This window comes from Phytophthora infestans, genomic scaffold (genome assembly GCF_000142945.1).
Source record: "Phytophthora infestans T30-4 supercont1.5 genomic scaffold, whole genome shotgun sequence".
In the NCBI taxonomy this organism is placed as follows: Eukaryota; Oomycota; class Peronosporomycetes; order Peronosporales; family Peronosporaceae; genus Phytophthora; species Phytophthora infestans.
Window position 1 is genome coordinate 1,005,732 of NW_003303754.1, and position 17,270 is coordinate 1,023,001.

Consider the following 17,270-nt stretch of genomic DNA (forward strand, 5'->3'; position numbering starts at 1 on the left):
GGGCACCTGAGTCAAAACAATTTAGACAAGATATTAATGGCTATAACAATTAAAAAGGTTGAGTAATAATAACTTTCGAGATGTTACGGTACCTAATGCCATCTCGACATGCGATAAAACCCATTGTAGTCGTTTTGTCTTGTGAGCATCAGTCAGAGTAGGTTTAACACGAGAAGATGCGCGACGTAGAGTCCCATCAGCAAGATACCGCTGTAGCGTAGTGCGTGGTATACCAGATGCAGCCGCCAGTGCTCGTTGGGTTTGCCTCTGGCAAAGCGGCACCCCTTGGACGATCTCGATAACTTCTTGCACCGACAGGCGCCTTCCGCGCTTGGGCTGCACTCGCTTCTGGGCGGATATAAATCCGACCTTTTGGCGCGACTTCCAGATCTTCTTGACGCTGTTGCGACACATATCAAAAGCCTTCATAGCTGCACAAACTGCTCCACGGAGCAATTTACCGTTAGCGCTCCGTTCAGCAAGGAACACAACCACATTGAGACGAGTTTCAGGCGTAATGTCTTGTTTTCCAGGTGTTCTGGGCATCGTGCTAAAACCCAAAATGCGGGGTTGACTTTAGTCTAGGCCAACCATAATTTTAGTGGCCCGCAGCCATGCAAAAACCAAAGTCTTTTTTATCCAATTGAAGTAGATTATTCAGTTATGTGCGATCAATAAAAAACCCCAATCATCATATTGAAACGGGCCGGAGCTTGGAATCTACTTGGACCAATCGAAGAACGCAGCTTAGATATGTGTAAAACGCCACAATGCTGGTGACTCTAGCCCTACCCTCATTGTGGTTCAGATCTGTTCCCGTACATGTACTTGGACCAGGGCCTAAAGGCACCAAACAGAGCTAGGGCGTAAAAGGTGGGGCGATGCGGCCCCTCCGAAACGGAGTTTAATGAACCGATGCGGCCCCTGTCAGTTCATCCAAAACTTAGTTTAATGAACCGATGCTAGTGCTTAAACGTTTAAGCTCTCCAGAGGTTGGCTTCAACATGACCTAATTAGCTACACCATTGCACGGCGTTATTCGCAAAATCTGCAGTCAAATTCAAATACTAAATTTCAAACCTGCCATATTGCTTCGTCGTGTAAATGGCTTCCTCGAGCAAGAAAAGCTGATAAAAACATGCTACGGAAAAGCTTGAGGCCTACGCACGCTTTGTGAAACGAGGTAGAACTCAATGCAGGGATGCTTTGCATCCCTACTGCGAGTCCAGTCGGCTCTTTAAATGCTGCACCACCGGTACTGTGCAGGAGCTACGGTAATGTTTTTGGAGCAGCTACAAGTATTCGGTGACTCATCTTTCTGGAAAGAACTTAAAGATGCAGAGGCATTTATCGCTCCGATGGTCTACGCGTCCTACCGACTACAGCGTGACGAGAACAGCCTAGGTGACGTGGTATTACCATTTCGGGACATACGGAATGGATTCCAGTGACATCACGTTCATCATAATAGTCTGATTGAGTGTGTTGAGGATCGTTGGGCACAATGTGAACAGCCTTCGTTTATGTTGGGATTTGCGTTACCTCCTCTGTATGCGGAGACAGCGAGGACAATGCCTGACACCGTCGTGTCTGGAATAGGTGCATTGGGCAAGATTACAGTGTATTACTATCGTCGGCTATTCGAAACGGAGGACATCGCCCAGTTGATCCGTGATATGCTATCTTGGATGAAGGGGCGGCTTACCCGAACGAAACCAAGTGATTTTCTCGGGTCGCCATGGGAGGTTTGGGAAAGCGTTGTTGCAGAACACCCCAAAAGTCTTCTTCCAAAGCTGGCCATTCGAGTGCTATCAATTGCAGTAGATACTGGAACCTGCGAACGTCTATTTAGTGAGCTCGGTGCAATTCATACTGCAAAGCGCAATCGCCTAAACGCGTTGAAAGCTCTTGATTTTCGCATTATAGCGAAGCATGTTCGACAACGCGAGCTAAGAGAGGAGGCTGCAGACTCAAGAAAGAAACTTCTAACATCTCCGGAGGAAAGGCTGATAATTGGAGATGCAGCAAATAATTTACTCACGCCATCGCCGCGGCGAAATGTGGTGAATGAGGATGCGGATAGCGATGATGAAGATCCCGCCAATAATGTCGACGGTGTCCCTACGCTATCGATGTGAAGAGAATATCTGGATGAGATTTTTGAAGACGACGAGATTGAGACAGAGTACTTGTGCATGAGAGAAATGCAACTAGCTCGTCGGGAACTCAAATAACTAGCGATGACTCGGACGATGAGACCAGCAATGAATTAGAAGAGATTGCAAATGCTACCAAGGTCATCTTTCCTGATCATAATGACAGAAGTTTTTCGCGAGAAGACATAGTTCTTCAAGGATATCGTGGCCAAAAGGCAACGCTGGAAGATCTTTTAGGGTGATGCGACGACGAGAAGGACAAAACTTCAAAACCTGGGCTGACATAATTCTAACCGAAAAATTAAATACAAATGAATGATTAGCTGTTTTTCATTGTTATATCTCAAGCTAAAAGTCCTACATGAACGCGTTTAGAAGGATCTCAAAACTGCGCTATACATCGTAATTTTTCGCTAGATTTACACGAACGCTTCATATAGTCCTCGATTCCACTTTATCAACGTAGCAGATATGAACTGCATTCCCTTGCTCAAACGCGCTTCGTGTACATACTCATTAACAGATCCACGTTGTGAAGCCGCCGGAAATTCAGCCTAGTTTTGCAATCACCGTAGCAGTAGTTAAAACATCAGTATAGGTTAACTGGCAGCTTAAAACGTACCCGACGCAATAGATTTTAGGTTCACACTAGCTACAGTGACACCACAACGAAAAACACGCGATTCCATATCCTCAAGCACTTCGTCTGCGCACCCATCACTACTATCAGCGCTAATGAAGCTAAGCAAAGCGTTCTCCGGCAACATGCCCGATTGCGACCTGATCAAGCTTTCATCGACGTTCATGACCATGACGCCCTCTGTGTACTAGCCGTCACAAGCCTCACGCTGCGAGACTGGTGACCTGTGCGCTGCGGTCATATTTGTCTCTATCCGAAATGGCACGAAGATTGCCGTGAATCGGACACAGTGCCAGCTACACCTCGACCATTTCCTCCAACAGCGTCCCATAGCAATAATCCACAACGAAATCCGCAGCTTATTCAGTAGCAATCACGGTGAAGGACACCCCAGCCTCTGCGGCCGTGGTAGCATCTAAGAAGGGCTCTAGCATCTTCCATCAGATACGCGAGAGTCTTCATCAACTCTTGGAGTATCAATTGGCAGTGTTTTAGGTCCAGGTCATGCTACGCTTCCCGGTCGGCTTCTTCTTCGCAAATAAAATTGAGACTCAGTAGCATCTATTTTATCTATTTGACTTATAATTACGTTACACACATCATCAGTCCGTTAAGTCCTTCTGCCACGCCTTCTGCTGGTGGACTTTTTACGATTGGCCGAAATGCATGGACTTTACCACCACTGGTTTAACGAGCTGTTGGTGGAGCGGGGCTGTGTAAACAGGAGCGAGACCAGTAGATGGACAAGTCCGGCGCGGCCTGTTGGGGTATGCAATGTGTAGTCGGTAGCATGACCGGTCAAAAAAATCACATTACATTTAATATTCAATTGAAAATGTTAATCCCGCCCACCTTTGTCGGCTTAGACTGATTCTGTCAAACCAGCAGGAAATCAATCCATTGGTCTGATTGGTCGACACGCAATTATTCGTCTGCACGTGCAGGTCACGGCAAAAAGTTACCGTTCAACTTCTACCCGCGCTTTCGCCGCAGCGTCGCCAAGACCAGACGAAGAAAGAGGGCGTCGAAAGCTGGGCAAGCGAGCCAGGCTCGCTCGTCGGTAAGTTGTTGCTTTTACATGCTCATTTACCTTTGCTGACATCGTTTTGTGCCTCTAGGACCATGTATGCTCCGAAGCGTTGTCTGGATCGTTGTGTCCGCTCAACTGTGGTAAGACACGACAAAGCAATCGGACACCGATTGCTGGTCTAGCGAACTAGGTGTCGCGCTTCGGCAAGTTGCTGCCTCTACGAGCTCATGTATCTTGTCATCAGCGTTTTAATGTCACCAAGACCAGTTGTATCTCTTGGGCGGTGCTCATACACCCTCCGATTACCTGTTGGAAGTCAGAAAGGGATAGGGCAGCTTTGCTGGTAATACAAACAAAGTGTCGTTCTTCGGTAAGCTATCTTGCTGATGTCGTTATAGTATCTTCAGTATCAGTGCTCTCTCGGGGGTTGGCATCTCTGCCGGTTGGTTTCTTAGTTAGCAAATTGAAGCAGCTTCTCTATTGCTGTCCCGACCACTAAAAGACGCTTTGCCTCTAAAGTCCCCAAAGCGGTTATTGCTATGTGCAATTTTGTGATATTGGTTTCTTCGAATAAACAATTGCTGAGCAACATTTTGTATGTATGTTGTTAGTGTAATAAACAGCACAAGAGACTGTATCAACTGTTATTATTAATTCTGCGCATTCCTCACAGGTATATGGAGATTTTTATTAGCTCATCGACGTTACGATATCAACTCATTACTATACCTACGTAATTATCCGTTCATCTGGGAGGACAAGATGGAGGAATCTGTGTCGAAAGAGCACGCGCACCCAAACACCGTCTTCTATTGTCTATAAGGTTTCAACCGTATTAGGTACACGAAGCAGGAGCTTGCGAAGGAGTACAATAAGTCTGTGGAAACGATCCGAGCTGGATCAAAGTCTACGATGAACCCGGGATCGATCCGCGCGCTCAGACACCAGGAGCTACTGAATTCACGGCTTCTCACAAGCAACGGCTACATAAGTTCGCGTATTTAGATGAAGCAGAACTTGCTTTAAAAAAGCGCATATCGCTTTGAAATTTCAAAGACTTCGGTTTGGCGCATCATCCATGAATGTGGACTTATCTGGAGAGTGTTGAAGAAATGATCGCTGTACATCAAACAACAATTGCTGGCGGTTACTTTTCCAGCTATAAATAGATGTTAAACGAGTAGTCTGTAACTGTCAGCAGTAATCAATTCCCGTCAATCTGCTGTAGATTAACGGGAATTTTTGTTAAGACGACGTAAACAAAAGCGAGTATCTTTCTTGTGACGGTTTCCTAGTATATGTGAGGTGACAAGTCGGTTACTGAGTGTAATCGTTGCCGCTCGCTCATTAATTGTGGAGTTCGCTTCAAAATCAAAACTGCGGCGATGCGGGACAGGCATCTTCGTTGTGTCGATCCGCTCGACCCTGTATCGCACTCCGCAGTCGTTCGTTCACCTGGGATCTAGCTTGCCGGTAGTATTTCTGGACTTGGTATCGCCATCGCCTTGGATCTCGGCTTCTTTTCTTGGTGCTGGTCTAAGGGCGGATTTACTCGCTTAGGAACCAGACATTGCCATTCGAGGCGACTTCCAGTGGAGGCCTAGGGTATAAATCTGGCATTTATCGATGTGGGCGGCGTACTGGACTACTACGATGCTCAAGGCACCTTGGATCGCACTTGTTTGTTAAGTGCTGCAAGGCCTTCACTTATTCAACAAAAGGAAGTGCACGTCTATACTGGGGCTCTCATTACGTCTGGAGTTTTGACGCTGCATCCATACATCGCGATCTCGAAGAGGCTCACATTTTGATGAGCGTTGGGATAGTGCCATTGCTCTCGTCACGATACTGACCCTTCTTCAGTTCAATAGAACTACTTTTTGGGTACGTCAAGCGGCCATTTCAGAGGCATTACGCTGGTACGCTCCAACGGGATCTACTGACGTTTGCAATTAAACAGTTAGCAGAAGTTAATTTTTTTCTATTGGCGGCTCGCCAGAATGTGTTTTTATCCAATCACAATGCGGGCGATTGACCACATTCCGCAGCAGCAAGAGCTTTTTTCTGTGATGTCACACCATAGTACTAGGCAGCTTACTCTCCGAGAGCTGCACGTCGTCGTTGAAGAAAGAAGTGCTGCGTTGGTCCTGCGGTATCTTGTTGATGCGGACTACTCAAGTGAAGACAAGCTGAACATATCCTACGAGCCGTTTTTTCTTCAGTGTTACGAGGGATTAGTGGTCGGCAGTCAAAACACGTCTATTCTTTGAGCTGATGTTGGCATTTAGGATACACGCCAGCGCACCCCCTCTCCGCTTATGAATCACTATTTCAGCCAAACTGGGTTGTTGCTGCATGGACGGTGCTTGTATTTTTGCTGGTGCTTGTGAGGTTCTGCTTGCGCGGTCGGGGGTAATTAGAGCGCTGTCACCTAAATCAGTACTACCACCAGCTCTGGCTGATTCTACGACTTCCTCCGAGAAGAGCTATCACTATCACGATCACTGTATGTGAATCCTCCCTGAGTATTTAATAATAGTGGGTGTGTACTAGGACTATCGTCCATAACGGGCTACTGCTCGTAAAAACTTGGGCATCCTTGAAATATTGCTACTCGTAAATCCCTCTTCGAATTCACACCTGGCTAGTGTTGGCGAACCTTTCAGAAGCCGAAGAGAAGCTGGTCTCAAGGCCGAGAATCTTGTTCAGCACGTCCTTTGGTGTTCTTACAGTGATCACCCCAGTGTTTACGATAGCATCCACGACCTCAGTTGCTAGCGTTTGATTAGTCTCACCACTTTGTCCCTCTCCCCGCCCTGTAGCAGTTGTAGTTGTTTCTATACGCTAACCACTTAATCAATACACTTAGAAAGCTGACGTGCTTGAATCTGAGCCATCGTTGCGCCACGGAACTCTCTTGTTAGCAGCCTGCGAAGCCAGCCTACAGGCCTTCACAACAACATTATATCAGCGTTTTCCGCAGGCGCTATTGTCGAACGATTCTTCGGCCTTGAACGTTGAGATCATTGCAGTCAAGCAACTGCGACGTATGCTGTGCTCACATCCGTTATTTCCACACGATAGTAATGCCTATTCATCAGTGGTAACCTTCGCAACGCGACTGCATGCCTTCCACTTACACGGCGTCATTAATATATGCGAGTGGATCTGCGACTGTTCTCCTTGCAGATCACTGAGAAAAAAATGTAGCTGCTGCTGCCCGACTTGCGCGACTTTTGATTCTAATCGTTTAAGAATATGTCATCCAAAGGAGCGCCGATAATTTTATTGACTTGCTGCGGCAACAAAAACTAACTGCGACTCCCCTGTTTTTGAGATGGCTTAATAGGAATTTAAACCAATATTAGTGATTTACTTTTACTTTTTAGAAATTAACCAATATTAGAGGCTTTAGTTGTTATAAAGCAAAGTACAAAAAAACGATTTTAATCAACAAAATACAAATGCGGGCATTATTACTACTAGTAGAATTAGCCAGTCAAAATCTTGTTGCTCGATTTAATTTTTCTTGGTTTTGTGTTTTTTACTTCGTATTTCACTTTTTATAAAAACTTTAAAAAAACTACTCGAAGAAATGAATTTTGAATTCAGCAATAATTTTTGTGCTACAATTGGCGACTGTGGCGTAAGCTCACGTCGTCGTCAGACTCTTGCAGGATCAGCGGAGCTGGGCAAAGTGGCCACACATCCGAGATCAGGTGGCTGCTCTCTAATGGCGACCGAGAGGAGGTCACTGCTTGGCAAATAGGCATCAAGTTTTACAGATAGGAGACCATGCATCTTCGATAATGGCGATCTCCGGTGTGGCGGCGTGTCAAGCTGTGAAACAAAACACTCAAGCCTGGAAAGTGCTGTAACGTCACGGTCACTGCTGCAAAGCCAGCTGGAGTGAACTACCGGTAGTGCCCCAGATATCAGTTTGACACACAGTTTTTAGGTTACCTAGCCTGATCACTATGGACCACTAACGTTGAGAAAATGCCGCGCGCCACCGACTTGAGGCGAACGCTGTTCGATGTCCTAACGCAGATGATCGACGCGTTGGCTTGGTTGATTGGAGACCAAGCTGTATGCAACGCTGGCCAGCACCGTGGATTATGCAATGCTGGGCACCAAAAGGTGGCCGTTTTTTAGTCAACAGTGGAACTAGCACAATTCATGACCATAAATTGTGTCTTTCGATTTCAAAATCGAAAACTAAAGCTTGATTTCACTAATAACGAAATTGTGTGCACCACATATTGACCCATTTTGGTCCCACTTGTGTGGGTAGAACGACAAGACAGACGCCCACCGGTCTGACTATCTGGCTGTTACGTCCCATGGGCCCATTTCCACTTCGGCCTCGCAACCGCAAGTACTCGCCCACCCACGCACTCGATTCCTTTCGCTCTCTGCGCGCGCTCTTGTCTGATCGCGACGAGGATCCAGTGATCGGACTTGGAAGCGTTTTGCGTTCGGGTCTTAGCATTGACACATTGAAACGATGCGTCGTGTATTGGTTCGCGTGATCACGGCGGCCTGCCTTGTGATGGCGGCGGTGCACGCACAGGAGAGCAGCGCGAGTGGCAGCGGTAGTCTCGACGGCGTTGTGGGGATTGAAACAGTGCAGCAGGAGCAGCAACAGCAGCAGCAGCAGCAGCAGCAGGAACAGACCACTACAGCTCCCGCTACGACCGCGCCGAGCACCAGCTTTAACAGCCCGTCGCTCGGACTTGGCTCATTGCTGTCGAACACTGTGACTGGCACGGTGGACTCGGCCACAGACGTCGTGGATCAGGTGACAGACACGACCGCGTCGACGGTACAGGACGTAACGAGCACGGTCGGCACGACCGTGAACGGCGTGACCAAAACGACCGGCTCAGTCGTGAACTCAGCCACTTCGACAGTGGGCGATGTGGCTCAGACAGCGGCGTCCACAGTGGACGACGTGGCCCAGACGGCGCCTTCGACTGTGGACAGCGTGACGAAGACAGCGACGTCGACTGTGGGCGACGTGACTAAGACGGCGGCGTCGACGGTGGATGACGTGGTCCAGACGGCCGGATCGACGCTCGATGGGGTAACGCAGACGGTGGACTTTACGGTGGACACTGCGGGCTCTACGCTCGACAGCGTGGCGGACCAGTTGGGTTTTACTCTCGACGATGTGACTCAAACGGTGGGTTCTACCTTGGACGATGTTACACAGACAGTGGGCTCTACCTTGGACGACGCGACGGATACCGTGGGTTCTACTTTGGATGACGTTACGAATACTGTGGGCTCTACCTTGGACGATGTGGTATACACCGTCGGTTCTGAGCTGGACGATGTGATTGACACGGCCGAGTCGGCGCTAGACGATGTTACGCAGACTGCTGGGTCGACAGTCAATGGCGTCAAGAAGACGGTCGGATCGACAGTTAATGGCGTCACGCAGACTGTTGGCTCGACGGTAAATGGAGTCACGAATACCGTGGATGATGTGGTGGACACAGTGGCCCCTGTTGTGCACAAGGTGGTCAACACGGCCGGCTCTACGGTCAAAACATTGGCCAACACCACGTCGAATGTCGCTAAGACGGTGGCTCCCGTCATTGATACTATTGCTAACACTGCGGGATCAACGGTGAAAACGGTGACTAACACTGCGTCTAACGTTGTTAAGACACTGGCTCCTGCTGTGAACAAGGTGACCAACACGGTGGCCGACACGGCCGACTCGACGGTGAATACCGTGACCGACACACTAAAGACGGTGACCCCAGTCGTCAACAAGGTCACCAACACTGTGGCCGACACAACCAGTTATGCAGTGAATACTGCGTCCAACGTCGTGAAGACGGTGACCCCGGCTGTTAAAAAGATACCTAACACGGTGGCCGACACGGCCGACTCGACGGTGAATACCGTGACCGACACATTGACCCCAGTCGTCAACAAGGTCACCAACACTGTGGCCGACACAACCAGTTATGCAGTGAATACTGCGTCCAACGTCGTGAAGACCGGGAAAAACCGGAACCCCGCTTGTTTTAAAGAATATCTCTAAACTGTGGGGCCCAAAAGGGTCGAAATCCCAGGGGTGAAAAAAGCGCGGGACCCAAACCCTCTTAGAAGAGGTGGAACCCCCCTTCCCTCCCCAAAAGAGTTTCCCCCCACAATGTGTGGGGCGCCAAAAAAAACCCCCTTTTGGTCTTGGGAAAAAAGTGCCCCCCACACTCCGGAAAAAGGGGGAACCCGTTGTTAAAAATAACTAAACGGTGGTCAACACCGCGACTCGACGTGAATACGTGACAACACATAAAGACGGTGACCCAGTCGTCAACAGGTCACCAACACTGTGGGCCGACACCGCCAGTTTATGTAGTGAATACTGCGTTCCAACGTTCGTGAAGACGGTGACCCGGGCTGTTAAAAAGATACCTAACACTGTGGCCAACACGGTCGACTCGACGGTAAATACCGTGACCAACACATTGACCCCAGTCGTCAACAAGGTCATTAACACTGTGGCCGACACAGCCAGTTATGCAGTGAATACTGCGTCGAACGTCGTGAAGACGGTGACCCCGGCTGTTAAAAAGATACCTAACACGGTGGCCGACACGGCCGACTCGACGGTGAATACCGTGACCGACACACTTAAGACGGTGACCCCAGTCGTCAACAAGGTCATTAACACTGTGGCCGACACAGCCAGTTATGCAGTGAATACTGCGTCCAACGTCGTGAAGACGGTGTCCCCGGCTGCTAAAAAGATACCTAACACGGTGGCCGACACGGCCGACTCGACGGTGAATACCGTGACCGACACACTTAAGACGGTGACCCCAGTCGTCAACAAGGTCATTAACACTGTGGCCGACACAGCCAGTTATGCAGTGAATACTGCGTCCAACGTCGTGAAGACGGTGACCCCGGCTGTTAAAAAGATACCTAACACGGTGGCCGACACGGCCGACTCGACGGTGAATACCGTGACCAACACGGTCGACTCGACGGTGAATACCGTGACCAACACGGCCAATACGGTGGCACCCGTAGTGCAGACTGTGGCCAAGACGGCAACGAATGTGGTTACCCCTACAGCGACCTTGGCCACGGACGCGGTCACCCAGACGGTGGGCAGTACGACGCTCGTGACGGCGGGACTTCCGTCTGCGACGAGTCCTCCAGCCAGAACTGCACGTCCTACCACTGCACCTCCCACGACTGCGTTCACGAAGACTGGCACTACTAAGACTGGCACTACCAAGACCACAACGCAGCAGAGTCCGTCGTCGCAGAAGGAGGACGAGAAGACCCCATCGACCCCACACATTGTGACTCTGACGGCTAAGGACTCGTCCGACTCAAAGACCGAGACCAGCGCGGACCAGACCGACTCGGACTCTAGCAAGCCCAACTCTAAGAACAAGAAGAACACGTCAGCCGGCGACGAGTCTGACAGTAGTGATGACTCGGTGTTTGTCCCCAAGTCTTCGAATTCATCGTCCTCGTCGACCGACGTAGCGGACGTGACCAAGAAGCCTTCGACTAAGAAGCCTACCAAAACTAAGCAACCTTTTACTTCTTCTTCCTCTAATGCCGACGACAGTGCCTCTGACTCGGGTTCTGGCTCGGAGGAGGTCGGTATTCCTGACGACTCGGCTTCTACTGCAGAAGGTTCGACGTCTATGTCGGGATCCATGGAAGGTCCAGAAGTGGGCGATGTGTCTACTCCCGAGCCTAACAAGACGACGCTACGTCCTGAACCTGCTCCTGCTACTGCGGCCCCCGCTCCGGCTGCACCGGCGGCTACGCCCGCCCCGCCGGCTGCGGAATCAACGTTTGGGAGCGGCAGTCTAACGAGCCAGGAAGCTCAAGCCAAGCGCGCGGAAGACGTGTCCGGTAAGAGCGACACAGGCACATCGGCCTTGTTGGCGGTGGTCGCCGCGGCCGGTTGCGCGGCCGTTGTCGCCATCTTCGCGTACGTGAAGAAGCAGAACCACGAGACGGAGGGTACAGGCCCCGACGGCTCTCGCAGCTCTGCCACCACGGCGGACGGCGTACGCCCATCAGAAGACAGCGTGTACAACGACCCGTTGGGCACGCGCTACTCCAGTATCGTCATGATCACGCCCAACGGCGACGGGGTGTGCATCTTGTAGATGGAGTGAATGCGCACCGATAGAGGGCGACTGCGCTTTGTGAACAGAACGACATGTGGATAGCTTAACCCTCGCGGATTTTGACCTTAAAAGTAATCGAGTGTTTTGCCGAGTGCGTTTATCTACCGTCTTCTCTTTTGATCTATTACTCTTGTGTACTTGTCACTAAGCGGACGGCAACATCACCGCGGTCTTTACGCATCGTATCGAGTGGGTGGAACGGTGTAAGTCCGACGGGGAAGGCGAGTCGGTTGTCGAACGTGGTTTCCACCTCATACAGCTCATTCGTCGGGTCTTCAGCGTCGCATACAAGATACCACGTCACTGCTGCGAGTTTGACGCGTAGCCCGAACGCCCACGTTGGTTCTTTGGAGCCCGGTACAGCCTCCAGATACGGACCTACATCCATCTTAACTTGAAGCGGAGAAGCACGCGCCGACGCCGGGCGTAGTAACACGCGATCCATGTCGTGGTTACTCAGTAGCTTACTCAGAAGTTCGTAGGAGCAACCGCCGGACTCCGTTCGGTTGCTTGCATGCAGCACTGTCATTGCGACTGACTGTAAGGCATTGCTCACAGCCATGGGCGTCTGCTCTGGCGTTTTCCCAACCTGACGCGCCAGTACCAGCTCCAACTCATGCTGCAATGCGTCCACCACCGCGTCGTATCCTCTCGTGCCTTCTACGCGTTCTCCATTGATCAGCAGCTCATCGCGTCCAATATCTTTTGCGTCCTGAAAGATTTCGGCCTCCGATAGTGTCGGCATCCGGCTCTTATTGCCCGGTTCGTCACTGATGATGGCCAGGACCTGGTTCAAGTAGCTGTCAGACCCCGACTCCTCACGTGCACTCTCCTCCTGAAGCCAGTTGGTAGATAACACCAATTTGTTGTCCTTGAGGCCTTCAAAGAGCTGTTCGATGACCTCCTGGAACAGCGTCAGGTCCTCGTTTTCAGCGCTTAAGGCGTGGTGCAGTAGCTCCGTCATCTCTTCGAGTTGTTGGCGCTCCGAGGCCGTCAGCGTCGTTTCCAGCAGCTTTTTGTGTCCCCATTCTCCAGACAATTGATGGAGCTCTTGTTTAATTGTCTCCAGCTCTTCGTGAGGCGTCTGGGCATCGTTGTGCAGCTGTGCAAAGCTATCGCGGGCGGCTACGACGTGCAGCCGTGCGACCAGTGCTAGCGTCTGGAGCGTTCGCATTCGCTCACCACCTGATTGTAAGGTCGAAGGCAGACCTTCAAGCATTGATAGGAGCTTTTCTTCGCTGCTCTTGGCAGCGTCTGGCGCGCAGATGGGCGTCGCGTACGTGGCCGGAAGAATCAACATCTCCTGCTCGAGTTCGGACACGTCAAAACCCCATTCTCCGGCATCAGATGAAGGTGAATTCGACGTGATTAGATGTGCCTGCGTCTTGGCTTCGTGGGTTTGAGGTGTAGAATGACCAGGGGGTGGTGGGGACGACACGGCGTCGTCGTCTTCCCACTCGTCCCATGCTTCATCGTTTACAGCAGTCATGTAATTGATGAATTAGAAATAGTTGAAAATGTTTTTGTTTCACAAGTACTGTGTGTTCTTCTAAAAAATTCCCTTCGTGATTCTCCCGAATCAGAATATCTTATTCCAATAAATTGGGGGGGGGTCGAAGAACAGACACAAAGCTGGGTCGAGAAGATATAGCGGCACTTTCGTAGCAGCAACACACGAGGGGAGCTTTATTTTTGAACCAAAAAGACTTAATTATGTATCGTGATGCTGATGTATCCACTGCCCAACTAACGTTTGACCAATCAGCACGAGATTTGTCCTAAAGTCTTGTGGTTTTGATTGTAAACTCACCCCTAGGAAAAAAAAGCCAATCGTTCGTATGTTTTAATGGCACTGAGGCCTCGTGCAGGTTCAGCGTCTCAAGCTCAGTTTTAGAAACCAGAAATAAAAGCCAAGTTAAGATCACCACCATGTTATCCCCCTAAAATTGGCGCTTTACAGACAGTCTACGTGGGAGTCGCGCACCAAGCGAAAGCTGGACGCCCTGCCGCCTATGGGTGTGCTTGCAAGTCAGCCCAAACACTGTACTGTGTGTAGTAGCAACATCGATCAGCATCATATGCGCTACCGTATCTACTGCTGCAAGTCCGAGCCCTGCTTGAGCGCACTTATCTGGTGCAAGTTTAAGCTGAAAACCTTGACCTGCGAGAGAACGAAGCAGATCCATCTTTATCAGCACGATGACCACTTTGCCGTCAGCGCTCCTGACCTGCGTCCGCAACTCTCTCTTGCGATAAAGGCGGCTATCCGTGGGCTAGTGGCAAAGGACGTAAAGCCCGCTCGCATCCGCAATGAGCTGGTCGATAACATCACGCTATCGACCGGAGCAGTGCCTTTGGCTTTCATATAGACGCGACGTTTAAGCTTGTGGCGTGTGGATATCCACTCATTGTTTGCGGTTACTCTGACGCTGCTCGGCACTTTCACCCGATGGCATTCTTTTCAACTTCGCAAAGAACAGTCGTCCAGTACTCTCACGTTCTTCGAAGCCTGATGGAGATCTGCAAGGTGGTCGTAGGACGTCTGCTTGTGGTTCGTTACTGCATGGGAGACGCTGAAGACGCCCAACTAAATGATGTTGAACAAACCCTAAACCAGAACTACAATATTTAATGTGCTTCTTCCGTGTCGTCAAAAACGTGAAAAAGCGTGTTTCAAGCCTCTCCAATCGTTTGAAGTACCTCGTCTATCGACAGATCTACGAAATGCACTACGCTAGAATGCCACCGAGTTTATGTCAATTCAAGAGCGTGCCGATAGCTTGTGGCGGGCAGTTCCAGAGCTGAAACGCTTTGCCGATTATTTCAAAACAACCTGGATTAAAAGTCGTTTCTGCAAGTGGCAGTGCTTTTGGTCACCAACTGGCTTTGCAAAAACGAACAACCCCGTAGAGCAGTTCAACAAAGCTATTAAGCGCGAATGTACGTTACGTGTTCGCGTGAAGCTTTGTGATTTGTTCAAAACGGTGATATCTATGTGCCACCACCGCTCCATTCTTCACCCTACGTTTGCCACGAATACAAAGCCCGTAACTACCCTGATTGCTCGAACAAAACAATTCTTGAAGGCAAAGAAAATAGTGGTAACTCAGCCGCGACATACTGTTCAGTTTCTACTGGAAGGTGAATCTAGCCGTCCAAGTGAATTTCATTGTCGAAGTTTGATCGACACGCTGGACAGCGTCAGGAATAATGAAGACGGCAAGCGGAACAGCCGTCGCATGGAGCGACTCGGACAGCCTATGCTCGAGTGGACTGTAAACCTCAACACGCAGACCTGTCGGTGCAGACCATTCTATAAATCTGGTGCGTGCGTGCACCTGTTGGCATCTCTGAGGCACGCCAACCGGAAGATCGCTGGATGGCCAGGAACGGAGCACCGGTTTGTTATTAGACGCGCTAAGCGGTCTAGACCCTCGACGGAAGCGAAGAAAGGAAGGTCATCTCGTGTTTCCCACTCTCTTTGCGTGGACTAGTTTAGACCTTTGCTTGTAGCTTAGAAGACATATTTTTGCAAAGATTAATAAAAGTCTTTCTAAACTCACTTGTTAGCAATGTCATTCTATCCCATACACACTAGAGCATTAGTATAGCGCTTTACATAGATCATTAACAGCGATGTTTAATATTATTGACGTAGGCTGCAAAAGTACTTGAGCACATTGTTTGTATTCTTTGTTCCTAGTAAAACCGAAAACTTACGGAGACTGATAGAACCGATGCTGTTCACTACAAGGTAATCTATAGGTAATGAAGATCAGCATCAGTATAATTCTTCCATAGCTTTTCCGACGCACAGATCTCCAAATTGATATCAGGGCTGCAGAACGTCGATAATTGTTTTGGACACTGCCGATCTCAATAGAAATTAAAACTTGCCAATTACTAATCTAAACTATTAGCTGCTCTATAAATTTAGTATAGGGACAGGTGTAGATAATGGATCTGGACCTTTAGTTTGCGTAGATCCCAAAACGACGACTAGGGCCGCATTTTGTCCGGCAAAAGTAAAGCAGAAAATCACAAATGTCAAATTGACGCTGCCTCTACAATAAAACTGTCTCGCAATGTACATCACTTTGTCAAACGTCTCGCATAATCTGAATGGATAACCCATGTGGCTTCAGATAACACTAGAGCACTTAATTGGAGCTGGGGCTACAGATATTCTGTAAAGTTATTTGGATTTTAAGCTTTCTTCAACATATATTTGCTATATGAGCCTACTCCTGACTTTTCAGCTTCTTCGTGTCTCTAGCAGCTTTTAATTTCTGAGCCAGGCGTTTCTTCTTGATCCATTTGCCTTTGGCGACTTTGCTTGCTTGAACTGTTGCTTCCGGAGGCAATAGCTTTTTCAGAAAGTAACTTTTTTCCTCCTCGTAATTCGCGCTATTCCACTCGCGCCCTTCCATAACGCAATACGCGGACAACACTACTATCCATGAATCCTTTGACCACCTGCGGGATCCAGATGCGATTTCAGTGGCGTAGGTAAACGAGGCGATCCGATCCTTTTCAGTTACTATAACTTCTCCAAAAAAAGCCCCCCACTTGTCAATATCTGCTGTTTCTGGTTGATATCCTAGCAGAACTGAATGTTGCACCAGATTGTTGAGGTACACTAAATCACCTGGGTTTTTAATTAGTACCTCAGCAAAAAGGCAATCCACCATTCGATTAAAGAAATTACTTTTTCCCACTTAAAAGTACCGGTGCGGCTACGTATAGGTGGAAAGAAAATCCAAATCTTGAAGCAGTGCCAAGCGCTTGGAGGAATGTAGGACACCACGCGTCCATGGTCCACATGCACTGGTGTTTCTCGGTTGCCAACTTGAAATTAGACTTCAGGTTCAAAACTATAACCTTGGCTTAATGGGATTTGCATTTTAGAGTAATATCCTGGAAAGTCGGTGGATAGCTGATCCGGGGGACTTGTTCTATTTTCTAGCCATTGTTGTTTCACTCCTTCTCGGACATATAGCGGAATGTTACCCGTCATCAAAATGTCGTAGATGTGCTCGGTATTGGTTGGGATTTTACAGTATCCCCGCCAGCCAGCCACATCGTTAGATGCCTGTCGGTATACCAAAGCAGGCGCTTCACTCTTTACAGCTTCTCCCCACGAGACCTTGCTCGTAACATATCATTGACCTTGGGATGTTTTGTAGACCTTTGCAAAATTGTATCTAGGGGCCCGTAATCTCCCATAGCAACAGTACTGCGCAGCTCGTCAATATAATTGGACG

At 49.2% G+C, this 17,270-nt stretch overlaps 2 protein-coding genes across 2 annotated transcripts; one reads left to right on the top strand and one right to left on the bottom strand.

Moving 5' to 3' along the window:
• Positions 1-8,199: 8,199 nt before the first annotated feature.
• Positions 8,200-12,085, top strand: PITG_04104 (uncharacterized protein; the record flags this gene model as incomplete). Its single annotated transcript, XM_002905767.1, has 4 exons — positions 8,200-9,011; positions 9,042-9,461; positions 9,501-9,734; positions 10,231-12,085. 4 exons carry the CDS (start codon positions 8,379-8,381, stop codon positions 11,983-11,985), a joined length of 3,042 nt encoding a protein of 1,013 aa, XP_002905813.1.
• A 196-nt stretch (positions 12,086-12,281) lies between these two features.
• On the bottom strand, positions 12,282-13,505 carry PITG_04105 (uncharacterized protein; the record flags this gene model as incomplete). The annotated part of the gene is made up of 2 exons (XM_002905768.1): positions 12,282-12,370; positions 12,475-13,505. 2 exons carry the CDS (start codon positions 13,493-13,495, stop codon positions 12,282-12,284), a joined length of 1,110 nt encoding a protein of 369 aa, XP_002905814.1.
• Positions 13,506-17,270: the final 3,765 nt, after the last annotated feature.